General features: G+C 44.3%; 1 protein-coding gene across 3 annotated transcripts in view; it reads right to left on the reverse strand.

Annotated features, from left to right (window-relative positions):
* Nucleotides 1-26,432, reverse strand: part of CALN1 (calneuron 1) — a 388,623-nt gene that overhangs the window by 280,366 nt on the left and 81,825 nt on the right. For all 3 annotated transcript variants that reach the window (XM_075850381.1, XM_075850380.1, XM_075850382.1), the window contains exon 2: nucleotides 1,418-1,545. In XM_075850381.1, coding sequence (XP_075706496.1) covers nucleotides 1,418-1,538 — 121 coding nt within the window. In that variant the 5' untranslated portion in view covers nucleotides 1,539-1,545. The remainder of the gene's footprint in view (nucleotides 1-1,417; nucleotides 1,546-26,432) is intronic.

The following is a 26,432-nucleotide window of genomic DNA, read 5'->3' on the forward strand; positions in this document are numbered from 1 at the left end:
TATTGAGGATTTGGGAGCAGTGATCGGGCTCCTGGGACGTGCACCCACCTATATTCCTGACTGGTGCTGCTGGATGGTGGACTATCTATCTATCTATCTATCATCTATGTGCAGTATACAATTACATTCTATCTATAGGGTTAATTGCTTCCAAGTTTGGCAACAATTTGGAGAAATCCTTTCTTTTCAGCTTGACAATGATATACAACCACAGACAGATGTGGATGAACTTTATTGGCCTGTAGAGAACTAAAGGGGGGTTTACACAGGACGATTGTCGGGCAGAAGAGCGTTAATATAACGCTCGTTGCCGATAATTACCCTGTGTAAACAAGGAAACGATGAGCAGATGTACGAGCAAACGCTCGATCATCTGCTGGTCGTATCGTTTTAAAAATGTAAAAGATTATCGTTGTCGGCAGCACATCTCCATGTGTAAACAGGGAGACGCGCTGCCGACATGATAATAATATATGGGGACGAGCGGTCGGACTAATGACCGCTCGTCCAATCCAAAGCTCCGTGTGACAAAAGCAAACAAGCACAGATCAACATGCCTCGTTGATCGGCGCTCGCTGCACCGGCCACTTATCGGCCGGGTGTAAAAATGCTTTAAAGCCTTATGCGCATGACCGTGTGTGCTGTCCGAGTCCTGTCAGTGATTCGAGGAAAGACGGGACATGTTCCATCTTTCCTCGGATTGGAGACTCGGACCATTTTTCATGGACCCGATTCACCCGCTTAAGTGAATGGGTCCGTGAAGACTATCGTGAAGGCTATAGGGTGTCACTCGGATGGTCAAAAATGGCCGGAGTAGCACAACGGTCAAGTGTTCATTCCAAATATATTTATTGAGTAAAGTGATATATAACTGCCATTGTAAATTGTTAATCCATTAACAATTCTATTCAGAAATAAGTTTAGCTAATGATGATAGATCGATAGATAGATAGATAGATAGATAGATAGATAGATAGATAGATAGATAGATAGATAGATAGATAGATAGATAGATAGATAGATAGATAGATAGATACATAGACAAACAGCTTATAAAATGCTTCAAGAAGTGACATGTCACTTCTTTTTTCCGAAGCATATTTTTATGAGGCGTTTTTTAATTCAGCAGCGTAAAAATATACCTCATACGAACTACACAGCGTATTTCCCATTGAAATCAATCAATGGGAAGCTATTTGCAGGCTTATTTCAAGTGTATTTCAGCGCATAAAACGAGCGTTATTCACTACGAAATAAGCCTGAAAATAAGCCATGTGAACATGGCCTAAGATGTTTATAATTCCATTTAAAAATAATAAAAATCCCCTCAAAAGATATAAGATTCAGCTATTTTATGCAGTGAGTAGACACAGTGAGGATAAACTTATCAAACATGATTGATTTATTCTAATCTTACCATCTAGTTCTTCCACTGAGATGTTAGCAAGCTGCTCGCTATCACTCCCTGTAGAAAGTGATCGGTTCAAGTAGTTATTCCCTTTGTACAACAAGCCAGCAGTCACATGATGGAATGGCATCTTCTTCCTGGATTCAGAGAAAGAGAGAATATTAAAAACAGAACTCCGACTATCACTGTCAGTCTATCATCTCTGTTGAAACAAAACACCAGTCTTTTTTACTTGAGTAGTTATTTAACAATAATAGATAAATAAATAACTATATATATATATATATATATATACATATATATATACATATGTATATATATATATATATATATATATATATATATATATATAAAACGAAAGTTAATATATCATGTAACCCCATGAAAATTGAAAATATATTAAAAGTCACTAAGAAGTTCTCTGACCATTTAAAAGCACGAGGCAACAAGCCAAGAAACTCCAAGGTGACCTAACATTCTTTATAATGTATAGTAGCTGATACTTTATTCCTTATAATATACACCTCAATTGCTGCAGAAGCTCCTTTTGAAAGTAGTGGTGGAGATTCCTGTCCACTATTAATTGAATTATATAAATACCCTCATTCTTTTCTAAAAGAACTTCTGCAGCATCTGAAGCGTTTATTATGTTGTTTTGCAGCAGCTGTCAACATATCAGTTGTTGACACAAGAGAAATGAACTTCTGTAACTGATTTCTTCTGCAGGACGAGGTAAGTAGTGTCTATGTAATGTGAACATTTCCAATTATGTGTATTATATATTTATTATATATATTATTAAATATATTATGCCAGATGTTTCACTTTTGATCACCATGTAGCCCTAATTACATCTCATTGGTATAGGTCAATACAGGTGACAGGTCAATCATCTGCCTTTCTAGGTAGAGGCATAACTTCTGAGCCCCAATGTAAACTTTGTAAAGGGGACCCAACTAGCACATGTAATTTATAGTACTGGTCTCCTCATATGGGGCAGAGGGACCTTTTGCTCCCGCTCTGGCATCAGGCCTCGGGTGCAGTCACAACCTCAGTACCTACTTTAGTTATACCCCTGGTTCCAGATCAAAGGATTACATATAGCAATTTAGCCATATTATGAAATCATAACAGAGCTCTGCAGTATATAATGTATTCATAGTATTCTGCTGATTCCGTCTGCACGGAAGTGGGTGAAAATGACATTGTCTACTCTATTAGCTGAACCATCCCTGCTCATTAAGGGAAAGCTTTATGTCATATATATATATATATATATATATATATATATATATATATATATATATATATATATATATATATATATATATATATATTAGGGAGTTGCTGATAATGTTGAGTAAGCTATAAAAAGGATCCAAGCTTTAAGTATCAATGAAGTTAATTCACATAAGTGTAACAAAGAAAAAATATGTTCTAACCCAGTCCATGAATCAAGTTTCTTAACTAATCATATGCATATTTTTATGCAAATATACGCTACCTTGAAGAATAAACTCAGAAAGGTCTCACATTTAAATAGAACAAATGAGATATGAGTGAATAATTTAACATATGATATGCACAATAAGATGAAACTAGGGCGAATTATTGCATGATATATACAACATAATTAGATTTGGTTCCGTTATTCACTCAAGTTGTGGGCAAAAAAGCAAAATGACCTACAGTAAATGAGTATTTTGATTTATGCACTATAACAGTTAAGCTATAAAGGGTTATTCCCATCTCATAAAGTGATGGCATTTCCCTAGAATATGCCATCACTTTATGATTGATGGAGGTCTGATCTCTAGGAACACCCCCGCGATCCTGAGAATAATAGGGTTACATCTCTGATATAGTGCTGCGTCTCCTTCTAAGTTTTTCCTGCACAGTGACCGACTTGAATGGGGCTATGCTGCAGTTCCCTGTACAACGGGATGCTGATGAGTCGGGAAAAACAGTGAAGGGGTTGCAGCGCTAAATTGGCATTGCGGCTCCATAATTCTCAGTAACGGAGGGGGTCCCAGAGGTTGGACCCCCACGATCATAAAGTGATAGCATATGCTTGTGATAACTTTCTAAGATAGGAACATGTCTTCAATACACATAAAAGGACTGGTAGTTAATGTTAAAGTAACTCTCCATGATAGAACAACTAACAATTTACCTATTCTTACAGTATAAATGACTATACATCCAAAGGCTTACATTGAATCTCCTGGGCTACAATGCAAAATCAGTAACAGGACCTCCCACATACCATGTGCTATTAGTAATACTAATGCGGTCTTATATACAGAAGGGCCTTTAGCAGAAGTGGGTCCAGCCCAGTTCACCCGGTTCTCCCGAACCAGTTGTTAAAATTACAGCAGGTTTGGAGTACTGGGGGAAAGCGTAAACCCGGAACCGGTCCCCTGCAATCAATTGTATCTGCGGAGACAATTAAATTGGCTAACACTGCCTTGGCAAGGCACAGGATGATTCGACATTCAACGATTTTGTGATGATGCATTCGGCTTCATCGCACCTCTGCGTCGTTGCGCTGTATAAGGCCTGCTGTTGGGGCAATGGGGACAGGTAAGCATATAATGGTTAGTGTTGGGACACTATCTACAGGGGACTATATAGGGGGTCCTACCTACAGGGGATCTATATATTGGGCCCCCTATATAGACCCCTTTGTATCTACAGGGGATCTATATAGGGGCCCTATATACAGGGGACTATTTACTGGCCCCCACCTACAGGGGATGCTACAGTGGGTCCTTTCTATAGGTGGTCCTATCTGCAGGGGACTCTACAGGGGGGCCTATATATAGGGGACTATATAGTTGGCCCTATCTACAGGGAACTATATAGGGGCCCTATCTACAGGGGACTATATAGGGGGCCATATCTCCAGGGGACTATATAGGGGGCCCTATTTACAGGGGATGCTACAGGGCTCCTTATCTACAGGGGACGCCACAGGGGGTCATATCTACAGAGGACGCTACAGGGGGCCCTATCTATAGGGGATGCTACAGGGGGCTCTAACTGCAGGGGACTATAATGGCAACCCTATCTACAGGATACTCTTCAAGGTGCCCTATCTACAGGGGACTATGTACAGGACCGTATCTACAGGGGATGCTACAGGGGGAATTATGTACAGTGGAATCTAAAGGGGGCCCTATCTACAGGGGACATTATATGGTCCCTATCTACAAGGGGCTATATAAGGTTCCCTATCTACAGGGGACTATATAGGGGCCCTATCTACAGGGGACTATATTGGAGGCCTTGTCTACAGGGGACTATATAGGGAGCCCTATCTACAGGGGATGCTACAGGGAGCCCTATCTGCAGGGGATGCTACATGGGGCCCTATCTACAGGGGACAATATAGGGGGCAATAACTACAGTGGATGCTACAGGGGGCCCTGTCTACAGATATAGGGCTCCCTATCTATAGGGGAATATGTAGGGGGTCCTATCTACAGGGGGACTCTATAGCGGGCCCTATCTACAGGGGATGCTAAAGGGGGCACTATCTACAGGGGGCCCTACCTACAGGGGACTCTATAGGGGGCCCTATCTACAGGGGCTGTATCTGCTGGGGATGTTACAGGTGGCACTATCTATAGGGGGCCCTATCTACAGGGGACTCTATAGGGGGCCCTATCTACAGGGGCTGTATCTACTGGGGACGCTACAGGAGGCACTATCTACAGGGGACTCAATAGGGGGCCCTATCTACAGGGGGGAGCTATCTACAAAGGACTCTATAGAGGGCCCGATCTATAGGGGCCCTATTTACAGGGGATGCTACAGGGGGCACTATCTACATGGGGCCCTATCTACAGGGGATGTTACAGGGGGAATTATTTACAGGGGCCCTATCTACAAGGGACTCTATAGGGGGCCATATCTACAGGGGATGCTGCGGGGTGCACTTTCTACATGCAACATTTATTTAATTTAATAGAGATCCCCAAAATAATGTAGATAAAAATTCTACAAGTGCCGACCCAGATATAGAAACAAAAAACAAACAAACAAAATTACAGGTCAGTACAATCACACTTTGGGATAGAAAAGAGGAATAGCAAAATATTTTATAAGGACTAATATCCTTATTCCCCTTCCCACATAAAGCTTTTGATCAAAGAAAAATATGCATTTTCAGAATCTCAGGCTAAATAATCTGACCATCAAAAATGATGAGACATGGCTTATTAATTGCAAATATGTTCATATAACAGAGATTTTATAATGCAGATAGTTGAGACGGGATGAAAAAAAAGACAGCACTTTATACTCATCTGCATTTATCTTCCTTTTTTGGGGGCAGCTTATTAGCTTTCACATCAAGTGCAGTAGATTATTCATTTTTATTTGGCTCAGTTTTCCTCTTCAGAAGAGGTATAGGTTTTTCTCCAGGGAGTAAGTAGTCTCTGTTCCGGACTAACCAAGCACGGTCTCAACCCTGTCCTCACCTGAGGCAGGTGAATCCGTATGGTAAGGTTGCAAAGCAATCCCGGCTGCCCAGGGAAGTGCGGGAAATCCCCATTCACAGAAGCCCAATCTCAGCCATTACCTTTCACAAGGTTAGTATTCTCCTAGTGAGGTAGTTGCAATTATCGCAGAGAAGGTATGAGCTTCAGGGGGGAGAAATACCACTACTTAGCAGCCAAAGTGGTATATTAAAACAGCGTTGTCCAGCAACTAGTTCAGCCTTCAGCAAAGCTTGAAAGTGCACGTCATAGTGACGCCACTCCTTGCGTGTGTACGTTCAGTGGCGGATTATCATATGGGCCCATGGCAGCCCGAACCGCACATCGTCTTATAAACCTATTCAGCGTGCGAGCGCTGCTAACTGCCAAAGATGGGGAGGAGCAGGGAATTGGCCGGGATAGGGGTAGGACACGCCTCCCTGACAGTGCGGGCGCCGCCATTGAGTAACAGAACAGCGACGGACGGCTGTTCTGTTACTCCAAAGCTGGAAGAAAAGAGCCGGGCGGGCGGTCACCGGCGCTGAGGTTAGTTCGCTTATCCTCCTGCCCAACTGGTTCCCGACCGCTGGCTGTATTTTTACCGCCAGCGGTCAGGGACGGGTCCTTAAAACCCGAGCCATAGACTTTCTACGGCTCGGGTTTTAACTTGCTGCCCGCGCGATCGGGCAGCTGAATGTTGGGTCTCCGGCTGTCAGTGACTGCCGGGGGCCCTGAGGAGAAGACAGAAGCAGCTTTCGCTGCTTCTGTCTTCTCTGATCTCTTTTACACAGCGCTCAATGAATGCTGTGTATAGGAATAGAGACAGCAGCAGCGGTGCTGTCTCTATTCCTCCCGGTGATCATGTGACTGGTCACATGATCGCCGGGTGCCGTTAGTGGCAGACTGCTGCTGGGTCTTACTAGACCCAGCACAGCTCTATTAGTGACAATCGTCACTATGAGAGGGCTGATTTCCACTGTAACTGGGGCTGCTATGCAGCCCCAGTTACAGGTGTAAAAGAAAGAAAAAAATATATATAAAGTTCCCCAAAGGTCTTTTTGGACCTTTGAGGAACAGACCATAGTAATAAAAAAATAGTAAAGTAAAGTGCAAAAAAAAATTAAATAATAAATACACATAAAATACCCACCCCCAAAAAAACGTTCCCCCTGCCAATCATTGTTGTAACACTAGCGCTGATCCAATTACCCTAATATAGACATGTAATATATTAAAATTTATGGTAAACAATGACGATTACAAATAAAAGGTCTATTTTAGGGTAAAACTATGTTATTACCAAAAAAAATAGCTGAAACTTAAAAACGCTTATTTTTTTACTATTATTTTCAAACTTTATGAATAAAAATTCTAAAATAGCAAAAAAGGTGTGTATAAAAACGATAAAAACTAAACCTGCATTGTCTACGGAAAAAACGTCGCAGAAATCACGTCGTTTTTATTTATTTTTAATAAAAATGTGTGTTTGGTGCAACTTTGTAATTACGTTTTATTAAAAAATATTTTCACTTTTTGAGATACAGCTGCTTTGTATCCTGTATCCGTCAGGTCAGCAGGACTAACGGGATCAGTGAAACGGGCCCTGCGCTAAATTATAATCTTAGATGTGATAGATTTGAGGTGGATCCTGCGTGTCACTGATCCTGTCAGTCCTGCTGACCTGACGGATACAGGATACAAAGCAGCTGTATCTCAAAAAGTGAAAATATTTTTTAATAAAATCAATCAATCACACTGATACACACACAAACATTATATATATATATATATATATATACAGTGAAGGAAATAAGGATTTGATCCCTTGCTGATTTTGTAAGTTTGCCCACTGTCAAAGTCATGAACAATCTAGAATTTTTAGGCTAGGTTAATTTTACCAGTGAGAGATAGATTATATTTAAAAAAAAACAGAAAATCACATAGTCAAAATTAGATATATTTATTTGCATTGTGCACAGAGAAATAAGTATTTGATCCCCTACCAACCATTAAGAGTTCAGCCTCCTCCAGACCAGTTACACGCTCCAAATCAACTTGGTGCCTGCATTAAAGACAGCTGTCTTAAATAGTCACCTGTATAAAAGACTCCTGTCCACAGACTCAATTAATCAGTCTGACTCTAACCTCTACAACATGGGCAAGACCAAAGAGCTTTCTAAGGATGTCAGGGACAAGATCATAGACCTGCACAAGGCTGGAATGGGCTACAAAACCATAAGTAAGACGCTGGGTGAGAAGGAGACAACTGTTGGTGCAATAGTAAGAAAATGGAAGACATACAAAATGACTGTCAATCGACATCGATCTGGGGCTCAATGCAAAATCTCACCTCGTGGGGTATCCTTGATCCCGAGGAAGGTGAGAGCTCAGCCGAAAACTACACGGGGGGAACTTGTTAATGATCTCAATGCAACTGGGACCACAGTCACCAAGAAAACCATTGGTAACACATTACGCCGTAATGGATTAAAATCCTGCAGTGCCCGCAAGGTCCCCCTGCTCAAGAAGGCACATGTACAGGCAAGTCTGAAGTTTGCAATTGAACATCTGGATGATTCTGAGAGTGATTGGGAGAAGGTGCTGTGGTCAGATGAGACTAAAATTGAGCTCTTTGGCATTAACTCAACTCGCCGTGTTTGGAGGAAGAGAAATGCTGCCTATGACCCAAGAGCACCGTCCCTACTGTCAAGCATGGAGGTGGAAACATTATGTTTTGGGGGTGTTTCTCTGCTAAGGGCACAGGACTACTTCAAAGCATCAATGGGAGAATGGATGGAGCCATGTACCGTCAAATCCTGAGTGACAACCTCTTTCCCTCCACCAGGACATTAAAAATGGCTCGTGGCTGGGTCTTCCAGCACGACAATGACCCGAAACATACAGCCAAGGCAACAAAGGAGTGGCTCAAAAAGAAGCACATTAAGGTCATGGAGTGGCCTAGCCAGTCTCCAGATCTTAATCCCATCGAAAACTTATGGAGGGAGCTGAAGATCTGAGTTGCCAAGCGACAGCCTCGAAATCGTAATGATTTACAGATGATCTGCAAAGAGGAGTGGGCCAAAATTCCATCTAACATGTGTGCAAACCTCATCATCAACTACAAAAAACGTCTGACTGCTGTGCTTGCCAACAAGGGTTTTGCCACCAAGTATTAAGTCTTGTTTGCCAAAGGGATCAAATACTTATTTCTCTTTGTGCACAATGCCAATAAATATATATATAATTTTGACAATGTGATTTTCTGTTTTTTTTTAAATATAATCTATCTCTCACTGGTAAAATTAACCTAGCCTAAAAATTCTAGACTGTTCATGTCTTTGACAGTGGGCAAACTTACAAAATCAGCAAGGGATCAAATACTTATTTCCTTCACTGTATATATATATATATATATATATATATATATATATATATATATATATATATATAGTTATAATATAACGTTTTTAAATGTGTACATAACCTTGTGGCACTATATACAAGGGGGAGCGCTGTGAGGCACTATATACAAGGGGGAGCGCTGTGTGGCACTATATACAAGGGGGAGCCCTGTGAGGCACTATATACAAGGGGGAGTGCTGTGTGGCACTATATACAAGGGGGAGCGCTGTGTGGTACTATATACAAGGGGGAGCGCTGTGTGGCACTATATACAAAGGGGAGGGCTGTGTGGCACTATATACAAGGGGGGGCTGTGTAGTGCTATCCACAGTGGTATGTGTGTGGCGCTCTTTATAGGTGGGGCTTTTTGGTGCTTTTTACAAGAGGGGGAGGGCTGTGTGGCGCTCTCTACAGGCGGGCTGTATGGCACTATCTATAGGGGGCTGTGTGTAACGCTCTCTACGGGGGGGGGATGTGTGATATATAGAGGGGGCTGTGTATGGCAATATCTATGGGAGTGTGTAATATCTACAGGGGCTGTGTGTGGCACTATGTACAGGGGGCTGTGTGTATGTGGTGTTTTACAGTGTGTGGTATTATTATATTCAGGCGCGCAGTGTTTGGTGCTATTATATTTAGGGGTACAGTATATGGCACCATGATAACTTTATTTTCGCTTATAGGTGTGGAAATGTTGGAAAAGTGAGGAGACATCTGAGTGGCAAATTCTGCAGAAATGAGTCATGGTCGGGAGAAGTCGTCATGAGCGCTGGACCGGATGGAGAAGAAAAGAGGAAAAAAACTACTAGAATCTGAGACGTCGTCACCTGTGAGTCACTAGATTTATAGAGAATCTGTCACCTCTCCTGACATGTTTATTATAGGAAATCCTTGTATTTCACAAAAAGTCTTTCTGCAGTCCAGGACTGATAGACAATTCCCCTTGTCAGGAGGCTGTGTCCCTGCACAGTGTGATACTGTCAATATGTAGGGACACCGCTCTGTGACAAAGGAAATCGTAACACTGTTAATGCTTGCCCAAAAAGGTAGTGTTAAAAATAGTTACGGTGCGGCAGGGCGGCGGTGAGGAAGGGGGGCCCAAGTTTGGGTAACAGCCCAGGGCCCATGGTCTACTTAATCCGCCACTGCGTACGTTAATTGTAACAGCTGACACGTTTCATCCCCATTGGGATTTCCTCAGAGCCATTCAAGCAGTATACGATAGTATGGCAACTTATAGTGCCACTCTCAAAGGGAACATGTCCACTTATAATATATAAGGACCTTTAGATTAGTGTAATATTGGTAATTTAATTTACAAATATAGCGGAGCCAGTGGCGTAGCTATAGGGGTCGCAACGGTCGCAGTTGCGACGGAGCACCTAAGCCTGGGGGGCCCATAGGCCCGCCCGTTGCAACACGGCGCTAACTGTACAATAGAATTTGTAATGATTTACTTGCAGTGATGCCGGCACTAGACGGGCCTGAGGGAACCCTCACATGTCGTCTCGGTCACATGGTACACTGTGTACCATGTGACATCCCATGAGGGGCGTTCCAGCCATTCAGGAAGAGGTGCCAACGTGGTGCACTGTAATGTAATGTATTGTGCTGTGTGTTTGCGGTGGAGAGAGGAGAGCATAATACAATACATTACAAACTATGGGTCACGACTCCCGGGGGGTCATGTGAAGACCTCCGGGGGGTCGCGAGCCACTCTCCGAGGTTCCTGTTCTGTTCCAACTCTATCTGTGTCATCAAGACTCATTTGCAGTTGAATTCAATGCTGGAGCAAGGAGCTGACGGCTCCTTGCTCCAGCATTCACTGTGCGGCTTGGTGCAGACAGGCGCAATGTAGTGACGTCATCACGCCTGCCTGCACCGAGTCACTCATAGCACAGTGCAGAGGAGGAGAAGGATCCTCCACCCGTCGGGGGAACGGACATAGGTAAGTATTTTTCTATTCAGCACATATGGGGGCATTATACTGGGTATGGAAGGGGGGCTGTCTGATATGGTGGCAGCTATGGGATCATATCAGCCCCACGGTATAATGCCCCCCATATCAGCTACCAATATAGTATAATGCCCCCATATCGGCTCCCCATACAGTATAATGCCCCCCATATCAGCTCCCCATACAGTATGATGCCCCCATATCAGCTCCCCATACAGTATAATGCCCCCCATATTAGCTACCCATACAGTATCATGCCCCATATCAGCTCCCCATATAGTATAGTGCCCCCCATATCAGCCCATATACAGTATAATGCCCCTACATATCAGCTCCCCATACTGTATAATGCCCCCATATCAGCTCCCCATAAAGTATAATGACCCCCCATGTCAGCCCACATACAGTATAATGCCCCCATAGCTGCACCCCACACAGTATAATGCCCCCACACAATATAATGCTCCCATAGCTGCCCCCACAGTATAATGCCCCCATAGCTGCCTCCACACAGTATAATGCCCCACACTGTATAATGCCCCCATAGCTGCCTCCACACAGTATAATGCCCCATAGAGTATATTGCTCCCATTAGCTGCCCCATACAGTATAATGCTCCCTATCGCTGACCCCATAAAGTAAAATGCCCCAATAGCTGCCCTGCACAGCATTATGCCCCCATACAGTATAATGCCCCCCATAGCTGTCCCACACTGTATAATGCTCCCCATATCAGCCCCCACGGTATAATGCCCCCCAAATCAGCTCCCCATACAGTATAATGCCCTCCATATCAGCTCCCCATACAGTATAATGACTCCATATCAGCCCACATACAGTATAATGCCCCCCATGTCAGCTCCCCATACAGTATAATGCCACCCATATCAGCCCACATACAGTATAATGCCCCCATATGAGCCCCCATACAGTATAATGCCCCCCATATCAGCCCCCATACAGTATAATGCCCCAATATTAGCCCCCATACAGTATAATGCCCCCATATCATCTCCCCATACAGTATAATGCCCCCATATCAGCCCACATACAGTATAATGCCCCTTCATATCAGCTCCCCATATAGTAAAATGCCCCCATATCAGCCCACATACAGTATAATGCCCCCATATCAGCCCCATACAGTATAATGCCCCTGATATCAGCCCCCCATACAGTTTAATGCCCCCTCATATCAGCCCCCCAAACAGTATAATGCCCCCATACCAGCCCCCAAAGTATAATTCCCCCCATATCTGCCCCCCACACAGTATAATGCCACCCATAACAGCCCCCCATACAGTATAATGCCGCCCCATCATATCAGCCCCCTACACTGTATAATGCCCCCATATCAGCCCACATACAGTATAATGCCCCCATATCAGCCCCCATACAGTATAATGCCACCCATATCAGCCCCCCATACAGTATAATGCCCCCTCATATCAGCCCCTCATACAGTATAATGCCTCCATATCAGCCCCCCACAGTATAATGCCCCCCATATCAGCCCCCCATACAGTATAATGCCCCCCATATCAGTCCCCCATACAGTATAATGCCCCCCCACCATATCAGCCCCCCATACAGTATAACACAGGCATATGTGCATAATACAAAAATAATAAAATTACTTACCTATCCCCTTTCCCACGCTGGGTGGAGGATCCTTCTCCACCTTTGGTCTGTGCTATGAGTGACTCGGCGCAGACAAGCACGATGACGTCACTGCATCACGCCTGTCTGCATCGAGCCGCTCAGGGCACAGTGAATGCTGGAGCAAGGAGCCGTTAGCTCAGCTCAGTACATAAATACAGCACCAAAACCAATCTCAATACATATATGCATCATAACAACCGAGCTCAAAACATATATACATGTACTGAGCTTGGTTTTGGTGCTGTATTTATATGCTGAGCTTGGTTCTGGAGTTATATGTATGCACTGAGCTTCTCTTTGGTGCAGTATATATGTATTGAGCTTGGTTCTGAAGTTGTATATGTGTACTGAGCTTTGTTCTGATGTTGTATTTATGTACTGAGCTTGGTTCTGGCACTGTATGTATGTACTGAGCGTGGTTCTGGTGTTATGTTTTTGTGTGAGCTTTGTTCTGGTGCTGTATTTATGTACTGAGCTTGGTTCTGGTGTTGTATTTATGTACTGAGCTTTGTTCTGGTGTTGTATTTATGTACTGAGCTTGGTTCTGGTACTGCATATATGTACTGAGCTTTGATCTGAATTTATATTTATGTGTGAGCTTGGTTCTGGAATTAAATACATCATAACAACCAAGCTCAATGCATATATACAGCACAAAAGAGAAGCTCAGTACATATATACAACTCCAGAATCAAGCTCAGCATATAAATACAGCACAAGAACCAAGCTCAGTACATAAATGCAGCACCAAAACTAAGCTCAGTACATATATACATCATAACAACCAAGCTCAAAACATATATACATGTACTGAGCTTGGTTTTGGTTCTGTATTTATATGCTGAGCTTGGTTCTGGAGTTGTATATATGTACTGAGCTTCTCTTTGGTGCAGTATATATGTATTGAGCTTGGTTCTGAAGTTGTATATTTGTACTGAGCTTGGTTCTGGTGTTGTATATATGTATTGAGCTTTGTTCTGGTGCTGTATTTATGTACTGAGCTTGGTTCTGGTGCTGTATTTATGTACTGAGCTTGGTTCCGGTCTTGTATATACGTACTGCTTGTAGCGTCCATGGCCGCGGACCGTCGGGATTACTTACCCCCCGGCAGCCACAGCCATGGATCTATGAGCGCTGGCTTGCATCTCCTTCCCAGGAGACGACAGCGCTCACTTCTGCACCGGTACGCTGTGTCGCATAGGGTGCGCGCGGACGCTCATGCCCGGCCTTAAAGGGCCAGTGCACTCACATGGGAATCATCATTAATTAACCCATGATTCCCTTGAACTATAAGAAGGGTCCTGCCCCTTTGCTCATTGCCTGAACGTTGTTAGTATTCCCATGTTAGTCTTGCAAAATGGTCACTTAGTGTTATCCTGTTCCCGTTGTTTCCCATGCCCTACTACCTGTATCCTGTATCCCATGCTGTGTCCTTGTTCCTGAGCCTGTTAGTGTTTGAGTCGTGTTCTACTGCACCTGCTGCCTCCTGCCACGTCCAGTGTCATCAGCCCCGTCCAGTGTCATCTGCCACGTCCAGTGTCATCTGCCACGTCCAGTGGTATCTACCACATCCAGTGTCATCCGCCACGTCTGGCGTAACCTGCTGCACCCATCTCCGTCCGTGCTAAAGCCTCGGCCACTGTCTGGACTATTCAGGTAGCCTAGTGTGGGACGTTGTATTTGATTGGGTGCTCTACTGCTTGGCCAGCTGCATCCCTGCTATGGCGGTGCTCCCTAGTGGGTCCACATACCCACAGACCGTGACACTGCGTTTTGTTCTGGTGTTGTATATATGTACAGAGCTTGGATCTTGTGCTGTATATATGTATTGAGCTTTGTTCTGGTACTGTAAATATGTACTGAGCTTTGTTCTGGCGCTGTATTTAAGTACGGAGCTTTGTTCTGGTGCTGTATTTATGTGCTGAGCTTGGTTCTGGTGCTGTATTTATGTACTGAGCTTGGTTCTGGCATTGTATATATGTACTGAGCTTGGTTCTGGTGTTATATTTATATGTGAACTTTGCTCTGGTGCTGTATTTATGTACTGAGCTTGGTTCCAGAGTTAAATACATCATAACAACCAAGCTCAATACATATATACAGCACCAAAGAGAAGCTCAGTACTTATACACATTATAACAACCAAGCTCAAAACATATATACATGTACTGAGGTTGGTTTTGGTGTTGTATTTATATGATGAGCATTTTGCATATTTGTTACACTTTATTGTTTCAGATTATCAAACTACTTTTAACATTATACGAAGATAACGCAAGTAAACTGATGATTTCATTTATTGAAGGAAAAATGCTGTACTGCCCTGCCTGGCCCTATGTGAAATAGAAATTGCCCCTTAGCTACTAAATCCACCAGTTAACCATATGCAATTGACAATTGGGTTAAATTTCACTACTCACACCCAGACATGATTACTGCCAGATCTGTTTAATCTAAACATGACTAAAAACCTGAATGGCAACGTGAAGCAGGCTAGAAGGTCTCAAAAAGCAACACATGATGCCACGTTCTAAATTGATTCAAATACAGATGCGAAATAAAGTAATTGAAAACTACTAGTCTGAAAAGGGTTATTTGATTGGGTGCTCTAATGTTTGGCCAGCTGCCTCCCCGCTACGGCGGTGCGGCCTACTGGGTCCACATACCCACAGACGGTGACACTGCATTTGGTTCTGGTGTTGTATATATGTACAGAGATTGGATCATGTGCAGTATATATGTATTGAGCTTTGTTCTGGTACTGTATATATGTACTGAGCTTTGTTCTGGCGCTGTATTTAAGTATTGAGCTTGCTTCTGGTGCTGTATTCATGTACTGAGCTTGGTTCTGGCATTGTATATATGTGCGAGCTTGGTTCTGGTGTTATATTTATGTTTGAACTTTGTTCTGGTGCTGTATTTATGTACTGAGCTTGGTTTCGGAGTTAAATACATCATAACAACCAAGCTCAATACATATACACTACCGTTCAAACGTTTAGGGTCACTTAGAAATTTCCTTATTTTTGAAAGAAAAGCACAGTTTTTTTCAATGAAGATAACATTAAATTTATTAGAAAGACACTCTATACATTGTTAATGTGGTAAATGACTATTCTAGCTGCAAACGTCTGGTTTTTAAAGCAATATCTACATAGGTGTATAGAGGCCCATTTCCAGCAACCGTCACTCCAGTGTTCTAATGGTACATTGTGTTTGCTAACTGTGTTAGAAGTCTAAGAATTTGTACTCGGCACACCTTGCTTGTGTTACAAAAATATATATTTTTATTATGGATGCCAGAGGCTGCATGTGCGACGTCGACGTTTCGGTCAGACAGACCTTCGTCGGGCACTGAGCCGTGCTGGGGACTGGATAGGTACAAAATATGATGCGTATATAGCGCTGCTGTGGTCAGTAATCGGCGGCTTACCGCTCTGTGTTGGCGCCAACATATATATTTTTGTAACACAAGCAAGGTGTGCCGAGTACAAATTCTTAACCTACACCCGGGTTGGGACCCTACCTCGAGCACCCAAAGAAACCAGTGCCATCTGAACACAACCATATGTGTTAGAAGGCTAATGGATGATTAGAAAACACTTTAAAACCCTTGTGCAATTATGTTAGCACCGCTGTAAACAGTTTTGCTGTTTAGAGGAGCTATAAAACTGACCTTCCTTTGAGTTTGTTGAAAATCTGGAGCATTAGATTTGTGGGTTCGATTAAACTCTCCAAATGGCTAGAAAAAGAGAACTTTCATGTGAAACTCGACAGTCTATTCTTGTTCTTAGAAATGAAGGCTATTCCATGCGAGAAATTGCCAAGAAACTGAAGATTTCCTACAACGGTGTGTACTACTTCCTTCAGAGGACAGCACAAACAGGCTCTAACCAGAGTAGAAAGAGAAGTGGGAGGCCCCGCTGCACAACTGAGCAACAAGACAGGTACATTAGAGTCTCTAGTTTTCTAGTTTCAGAAATAGACGCCTCACAGGTTCTCAACTGGCAGCTTCATTAAATAGTATCCGCAAAACGCCAGTGTCAATGTCTACAGTTAAGAGGCGACTCCGGGATGCTGGCCTTCAGGGCAGAGTGGCAAAGAAAAAGCCATATCTGAGACAAGTTAATAAAAGGAAAAGATTAATATGGGCAAAAGCACACAGACATTGGACAGAGGAAGATTGGAAAAAAGTGTTATGGACAGACGAATCGAAGTTTGAGGTGTTTGGTGTTAGGGATCTGCCAGGTACTACATCTAGGTATACTCCTGGGATTAATCAATCCACACCTGAGGCCAGACCTGTTCAACTGACACCATCTCCCACCAACCAGGGTGGCAGGCTCAGGAGTGGGAGAGCCTATCGCGGCCTGGTCAGTCGGAGTTAGCTCCGCCCCCTGTCCTTTATTACCTGCTGTGTTCTCCTCCTCAGTGCTTGTAATTCTTTTGGATTCCTGGCCCCACTGCTGCTTTCTCCAGCCTGCTTCTGCCGTGCTTCTGCCTTGCTGCTGTTCTGCTTACCTGCTTTGCTTTGCCTCCGGCTTGCTTCCTCCTCCGTGCTCACTTGGGTATACTCCACTTCATCCTGGTCCTGACAACTCATTCACCGCTCCGTTTCCTCGCGGCGTTCCGTGGGCTACTGCCCCTTCCCTTGCGTGTTCCCTGTTTGTTCTCCCGTGCACTTAGACAGCGTAGGGACCGCCGCCCAGTTGTACCCCGTCGCCTAGGGCGGGTCGTTGCAAGTAGGCAGGGACAGGGCGGTGGGTAGATTAGGGCTCACTTTCCCTTCACCTCCTTCCTGCCATTACATAATTACAAGCCCCTTACCTAGTCTACCATTTCCCCTACGCTGACGCTATCATGGACCCCCTTGAGACCCTGACCCAGCAGATGCAGGGCCTCTCCCTACAGGTCCAGGCCCTGGCCCAGAGGGTCAACCAGGGTGACGCTGCCGTAGTAGTTCCCCTCACCTCACCTCTAGAACCCGACCTCAAGTTACCTGACCGGTTCTCAGGGCACCGTAAGACGTTTCTCTCCTTCCGGGAGAGTTGCAGACTGTATTTCCGCCTTAAACCCCACTCCTCAGGTTCCGAGAACCAGCGGGTGGGTATCATCATATCCCGACTCCAGGAAGGGCCCCAAAAGTGGGCCTTCTCCTTGGCTCCTGACGCCCCTGAACTTTCCTCTGTTGATCGCTTTTTCTCTGCCCTCGGACTCATTTACGACGAGACTGACAGGACTGCTTTAGCCGAGAGTCAGCTGGTGACCTTACGTCAGGGTAGAAGACCGGTTGAGGAGTACTGTTCTGATTTTAGAAAGTGGTGCGTAGCTTCTCGGTGGAACGATCCGGCCCTAAGGTGCCAGTTTAGGTTAGGATTATCTGACGCCCTGAAGGATCTGCTGGTTAGCTACCCCTCTTCTGACTCCCTTGACCAGGTTATGGCCCTAGCAGTACGACTTGACCGACGTCCCAGGGAACGTCAGCTTGAACGCTTCAATGTGCTCCCCTCTGACTTTTCTGCGATCCCCCCCGAGGTCCCGTCTCCTCGCCCCTCCACGGAGGACTCGGAGGTACCTATGCAACTCGGGGCCTCCATGTCCCCTCGACAACGTAGGGAGTTTCGCAGAATGAATGGTCTCTGCTTCTACTGTGGGGACGACAAGCATCTTCTGAACACCTGTCCCAGGCGCAAGAATAAAAAGCCGGAAAACTTCCGCGCCTAAGTGATCATCGGGGAGGTCACTTGGGCGCACAGGTATTTCCCGTTAATGTGAAACGCAATAAAATTTTGCTTCCCTTTCAGGTCTCGTTTGCTGGCCGGTCTGCCACTGGCAGTGCCTTCGTGGATTCTGGCTCATCTGCTAATATCATGTCTGTGGAATTTGCTATGTCTCTAAAAATGCCTTTTATTGATTTACCTTATCCTATCCCTGTAGTAGGTATCGACTCAACTCCCCTTGCTAATGGTTATTTTACTCAGCATACTCCTGTTTTTGAACTCCTGGTTGGCTCCATGCATTTGGAGCAGTGCTCTGTACTGGTGATGCAGGGATTATCGTCTGATCTGGTATTAGGTCTTCCCTGGTTGCAGTTGCATAATCCCACGTTTGATTGGAATACTGGGGATCTCACCAAATGGGGTAGTGAATGTCTTATGTCATGTCTTTCTGTTAACTCTATTTCTCCCCGGGAGGAGGTAAACACGCTTCCTGAGTTTGTTCAGGACTTCGCCGATGTGTTTTCTAAGGAGGCCTCCGAGGTGTTGCCCCCCCATAGAGATTACGATTGCGCCATCGATTTGGTGCCTGGTGCCAAGCTTCCTAAGGGTAGGATATTTAATCTTTCATGTCCTGAACGTGAAGCTATGAGGGTGTATATCCAAGAATGCCTGGCCAAGGGTTTCATTCGCCCCTCGACTTCTCCTGTAGGTGCTGGCTTCTTCTTTGTGGGGAAGAAGGATGGTGGTCTTAGGCCGTGCATTGATTATCGTAACCTGAATAAGGTCACCGTAAGGAACCAGTACCCACTTCCTTTGATTCCGGATCTTTTTAATCAGGTTCAGGGAGCCCAATGGTTTTCTAAGTTCGATCTACGGGGGGCATATAACCTTATCCGCATCAAAGAGGGGGATGAGTGGAAAACTGCGTTCAACACACCCGAGGGTCATTTCGAATACCTGGTCATGCCCTTTGGGTTGTGTAATGCCCCTGCTGTCTTCCAGAATTTTATTAATGAAATCCTGAGAGATTACCTGGGTAATTTTCTTGTTGTGTACCTTGATGACATACTGGTGTTTTCCAAGGACTGGTCCTCCCACGTGGAGCATGTCAGGAAGGTGCTCCAGGTCCTTCGGGAGAATAATCTGTTTGCTAAGACTGAAAAATGTGTCTTTGGGGTACAGGAGATACCATTTTTAGGGCAAATCCTCACTCCTCATGAATTCCGCATGGACCCTGCCAAGGTTCAGGCTGTGGCGGAATGGGTCCAACCTGCCTCCCTTAAGGCGTTACAGTGTTTTTTAGGGTTCGCCAACTATTACAGGAGATTTATTGCCAACTTCTCGGTCGTCGCTAAGCCTCTTACGGACCTTACTCGCAAGGGTGCTGATGTCCTCCATTGGCCCCCTGAGGCCGTCCAGGCCTTTGAGACCCTCAAGAAGTGCTTTATCTCGGCCCCCGTGCTGATTCAGCCCAACCAAGAGGAGCCATTTATTGTGGAGGTTGACGCATCAGAGGTGGGAGTGGGGGCCGTCTTGTCCCAGGGTACCAGCTCCCTCACCCATCTCCGCCCCTGTGCTTACTTCTCTAGGAAGTTTTCGCCCACGGAGAGTAACTATGATATTGGCAACCGCGAACTTATAGCCATTAAATGGGCTTTTGAAGAGTGGCGGCACTTCCTGGAGGGGGCCAGACACCAGGTAACGGTCCTTACGGATCACAAGAATCTGGTTTTCCTAGAATCGGCCCGGAGGCTTAATCCTAGACAAGCTCGGTGGGCACTATTCTTTACCAGATTTAATTTCTTGGTTACCTATAGGGCTGGGTCCAAGAATATTAAGGCTGATGCCCTGTCACGTAGTTTCATGGCCAATCCTCCTTCCGAGAAGGATCCTGCTTGTATTTTACCCCCTGGTATAATAGTTTCTGCCACGGATTCTGATTTAGCTTCTGATATCGCGGCTGATCAGGGTGCAGCTCCCGGGAACGTCCCTGGGGACAAACTGTTTGTTCCCCTGCAATACCGGCTAAGGGTACTCAGGGAAAATCATGACTCCGCTCTATCTGGTCATCCTGGCATCTTGGGCACCAAACACCTCATTACCAGAAACTATTGGTGGCCTGGGTTGCCTAAAGACGTTAGGGCTTACGTCGCCGCTTGTGAGGTTTGCGCTAGGTCCAAAACCCCTAGGTCCCGACCTGCGGGCCTACTACGTTCCTTGCCCATTCCCCAGAGACCTTGGACCCATATCTCCATGGATTTTATCACCGATTTGCCTCCATCTCAGGGCAAGTCGGTGGTGTGGGTGGTAGTAGACCGCTTCAGCAAGATGTGCCACTTTGTGCCCCTTAAGAAGCTACCTAACGCCAAGACGTTAGCTTCTTTGTTTGTGAAACACATCCTGCGTCTCCATGGGGCCCCAGTCAATATCGTTTCTGACAGAGGGGTACAATTTGTTTCCTTATTTTGGAGAGCCTTTTGTAAAAAGTTGGAGATTGATCTGTCCTTCTCCTCCGCCTTCCATCCCGAAACTAATGGCCAAACAGAGAGGACTAACCAGTCCCTGGAACAATATTTAAGGTGTTTCATCTCTGACTGTCAATTCGATTGGGTCTCATTCCTTCCCCTTGCTGAATTTTCCCTGAATAACCGGGTCAGTAACTCGTCAGGGGTCTCCCCGTTTTTCTGTAATTTCGGGTTTAACCCAAGGTTCTCCTCCGTTTCCCCTGGTTGTTCCAATAATCCTGAGGTAGAGGATGTTCATCGGGAACTGTGCACTGTCTGGGCCCAGGTTCAGAAGAACCTAGAGGCGTCCCAGAGCGCACAAAAGATTCAGGCGGATAGTAGACATTCTGCTAACCCCCGGTTTGTCGTCGGGGATTTGGTCTGGTTGTCGTCCAGGAACTTGCGCCTTAAGGTCCCGTCCAGGAAGTTTGCTCCCCGATTTATTGGGCCTTATAAGATCATTGAAGTCCTCAACCATGTATCCTTCCGTCTGGAGCTGCCCCCATCCTTTCGCATACATGACGTCTTCCATGCCTCCCTCCTTAAACGCTGCTCCCCGTCCTGGTCCCCCTCGAGGAAACCTCCTGTTCCCGTTCTCACCCCTGAGGGGGTGGAATTCGAGGTGGCCAAGATTATGGACAGTAGGATGGTCCAGGGCTCCCTCCAGTACCTGGTCCATTGGAGAGGGTACGGGCCGGAGGAGAGGACTTGGGTACCTGCCCGTGATGTTCACGCTGGGGTATTGATCAGGAGGTTCCACCTTCTCTTCCCTACTAAACCGGGTCCTCTTAGTAAGGGTCCGGTGGCCCCTCTTAAAAGGGGGAGTACTGTTAGGGATCTGCCAGGTACTACGTCTAGGTATACTCCTGGGATTAATCAATCCACACCTGAGGCCAGACCTGTTCAACTGACACCATCTCCCACCAACCAGGGTGGCAGGCTCAGGAGTGGGAGAGCCTATCGCGGCCTGGTCAGTCGGAGTTAGCTCCGCCCCCTGTCCTTTATTACCTGCTGTGTTCTCCTCCTCAGTGCTTGTAATTCTTTTGGATTCCTGGCCCCACTGCTGCTTTCTCCAGCCTGCTTCTGCCGTGCTTCTGCCTTGCTGCTGTTCTGCTTACCTGCTTTGCTTTGCCTCCGGCTTGCTTCCTCCTCCGTGCTCACTTGGGTATACTCCACTTCATCCTGGTCCTGACAACTCATTCACCGCTCCGTTTCCTCGCGGCGTTCCGTGGGCTACTGCCCCTTCCCTTGCATGTTCCCTGTTTGTTCTCCCGTGCACTTAGACAGCATAGGGACCGCCGCCCAGTTGTACCCCGTCGCCTAGGGCGGGTCGTTGCAAGTAGGCAGGGACAGGGCGGTGGGTAGATTAGGGCTCACTTTCCCTTCACCTCCTTCCTGCCATTACATATGGATCACACAGAAGAACATTTGTGAGACGCAGAACAACTGAAAAGATGCTGGAAGAGTGCCTGACGCCGTCTGTCAAGCATGGTGGAGGTAATGTGATGGTCTGGGGTTTCTTTGGTGCTGGTAAAGTGGAAGATTTGTACAAGGTAAAAGGGATTTTGAATAAGGAAGGCTATCACTCCATTTTGCAACGCCATGCCATACTCTGTGGACAGCGCTTGATTGGAGTCAATTTCATCCTACAACAGGACAATGACCCAAAGCACACCTCCAAATTATGCAAGAACTATTTAGGGAAGAAGCAGGCAGCTGGTATTCTATCTGTAATGGAGTGGCCAGTGCAGTCACCAGATCTCAACCCCATAGAGCTGTTGTGGGAGCAGCTTGACCGTATGGTACGCAAGAAGTGCCCATCAAGCCAATCCAACTTGTGGGAGGGGTTTCTGGAAGCATGGGGTGAAATTTCTCCCGATTACCTCAGCAAATTAACAGCTAGAACGCCAAAGGTCTGCAATGCTCTAATTACTGCAAATGGAGCATTCTTTGACGAAAGCAAAGTTTGAAGGAGAAAATGATTATTTAAAATAAAAATCATTATTTCTAACCTTGTCAATGTCTTGACTATATTTTCTAGTCATTTTGCAACTCATTTGATAAATATAAGTGTGAGCTTTCATGGAAAACACAAAATTGTCTGGGTGACCCCAAACTTTTGAACGGTAGTGTATACAGCACCAAAGAGAAGCTCAGTACATATATACAACTCCAGAACCAAGCTCAGCCTATAAATACAGCACCAGAACCAAGCTCAGTATATAAATGCTGCACCAAAACCAAGCTCAGTACTTATATACATTATAACAACCAAGCTCAAAACATATATACATGTACTGAAATTGGTTTTGGTGTTGTATTTATATGATGAGCGTTTTGCATATTTGTTACACTTTATTGTTTCAGATTATCAAACTACTTTTAACATTATACAAAGATAACCCAAGTAAACTGATGATTTCATTTATTGAAGGAAAAAACTCTGTACAGCCCTGCCTGGCACTATGTGAAATAGAAATTGCCCCCTTAGCTACTAAATCAACCTTTTAACCATATGCAATTGACAATTGGGTTAAATTTCACTAGTCACACCCAGACACGATTACTGCCAGACCTGTTTAATCTAAACATGACTTAAAACCTGAATGGCAATGTGAAGCAGGCTAGAAGGTCTCAAAAAGCAACACATAATGCCACGTTCTAAATTGATTGAAATAGAGATGCAAAATAAAGTAATTGAATACTACTAGTCTGAAAAGGGTTTACGTAGCCATTGCTAAGGCTCTTGAACTCCAGTGAACCATAGTGAGGGCCATTATCCACCAACGTAGAACAGTAGTGAACCTTCACGGAAGTGGCCGGCCTACCAAAACTTCACGAATAGTATGTCGATGATTCATCCAGGTGGTCACAAAAGAACCCAGGCGCACATCTAAACAAGTGCAGACCTCACTTGCCTTAGTTAAGCTCAATGTATGCAATTTCACAATAAGAAAGACACTGGGTAAAAATAGCATCTGTGGGAAAGCAAAAACAATACCAAGTTTTGTCTCGCATTTGCCAAAATCTTAAGACTATTGGGATAATATTCTGTAGACTAATGAGTCGCAGGTGGAATTTCTTTTACGTTTTGTTACATCTCGAATAACTCTAACATCGCATTTCAGCATAAGCACATTAGACCAACACTCAAACATGGTGGTGGTAGTGTGATGGATATGGAGCTGGACGACTTTTCATAATTACTAGAACGTTAAATTCTGCTCTATATTAGAAAATCCTAAAGGAGAAAGTCTACTTGTTAGATCGTGAACTAAAGTTCAAGCGAAGTTCAAGCGCAGTTGGTTTATGCAGACGAGGACAATGATCAAAAGCACACAATGGCTCAAAAGAAGCAAAATAAAGGTCTTGCGGTGGTCGAGTCAAAGTCTTGGGTTGAATCCCATTAAGATGCTGTGGCAAGACCTTAAACAGGCAGTTCATGCGTGAAAACCATTTAATGCAGCTGAATTAAAACAGTTCTGCAAAGAAGAGTGGCCCAAAATTTCTCCACAGCGATGTAAAACACTCATCGCAAGTTATCGCAAACGTTTGATTGCAGTTGTTACTGCCAAATTTGGCACAACCAGTTATTAGGTTAAGATGGCCAATAACACGGGGACATAAATAAATCTTTATTCTCAATAAATTGAATGATCATTAATAGCTGCATTTTGTGTTTACTAGTGTTGTCTTTATTTTATATTAACTATTTCCCGATATTTGATGTACTGTTACATCATAGCTGAAAAGGAGAAGTATGGAGCAGGCTCACAGGCTGAAACCACTCCATACTCAGCGGTTGTCGGCTGTACGTTCCAGCCGACACCTCACTGAAATCGCCTGGATTGAAGATAACTCTGATCCCGTACGTTTAACCACTTAGATGCCAAGGTCAATAGAGACCGCAACATCGAAGCCGTTAGAAAGAGGGGTTTGCCCCCTCTGACTGCCATCAGCAGGGCTGAATAGGAGTCGGTAAAAACACATCATCAAATGATCACTAGTTCAAGTCCCCTAGCGGGATTAATAAATTAAATTAGAAAAAGTTAAACAAAGGGGATTTTTATATACCAAAAAATTAAAAGTTACAAAAACTCTTTACCCATTTTTCCCCAAAAGTAATGTAAAAAAAAGTATAAATAAACATAATTGGTATCGTAGCGACCGTAAATGTCCAAACTATTACAATACAACATCATGTAACCTGCAAGGTGAACGCCGTAAAGAAAAGATTAAAGACGCTAGAACTCGTCTCCTTCAAAAGAATTTAATGAAAAGCGATCAAATTGTGTAATGTACCCCAAAATGTTACAAATTAAAATTACAGCTCATCCCCCCCAAAAAATGGCCAAAACCAATTCCATTTCAATTCCAATTCACCCCACATAGAATTTGTTTCCAGTTTCCCAGTATATAATATGGTACAATAAATGGTGCCATGAAAATCTACAGTCACTCGAATTGTTAATTTATTGTTGCGGCAAGACAGGTAAAAGCAGTGTGGATGTGGAGCTCAAGCCTGAGCTCCACATCCACACTGCTTTTACCTGTCTTGCCGCAACAATAAATTAATAATTTGACTGAATGGTGAGTGCCCTGGATTTTCTCTACCAATATTGTTGTACTGATACTTATCGTTTTCACCACTGAGCACCACCTGTTGTGGATGGAACTGAATCTGTGTAGACCCGTGTTCCTATCTGCTATTGGGACTCATAGTTCTCCAAGAGACAAAGCAGTTCCAATCTTTTTCCTATCTTCGGGACAATTACAAAAATAAAAAAGTTGTGGTTTTTGGAAGATGGGGAGGAAAATATGGAAATGAAAACCCAGAAAATTGCTGCAGCGGCAAGGGGTTAAAATTAGTTGGAAGATCTGAAACATTTAAATGTGATAAGGAAAAAGAGAAGAAACCGATTGGGGGGAAATACTTTTTCACAGCACTATAGGTGTCTAAAACGTCATCTCAAGTAGATACACTGTATATTTATTCATGAAATAATAATTCCTATACCATAGTTAGTCTAGATGGGAGTATTTTCTACTTTCAAAAACTAAAATGAAAATAGAAATGGCAACAATCATCTTTTTCATGAAATTGAATAAGAGTTTTTCACAATTCCACATATTTTACTAACATGAGTAAAATGTAGCACAAATCTCCCTTTATTGTATGTGATTTTGCGAGTTTTAAAATGTCAAGACTAGAAAAATCATAAATGACATTTAAGGTTGTAAAGAAGAAGACATTGTATGAAATTGTCACAGTTATTTTAAAATACATCCCACTATCAT

Source organism: Rhinoderma darwinii, chromosome 2 (assembly GCF_050947455.1).
Source record: "Rhinoderma darwinii isolate aRhiDar2 chromosome 2, aRhiDar2.hap1, whole genome shotgun sequence".
NCBI classification, from domain to species: domain Eukaryota; kingdom Metazoa; phylum Chordata; class Amphibia; order Anura; family Rhinodermatidae; genus Rhinoderma; species Rhinoderma darwinii.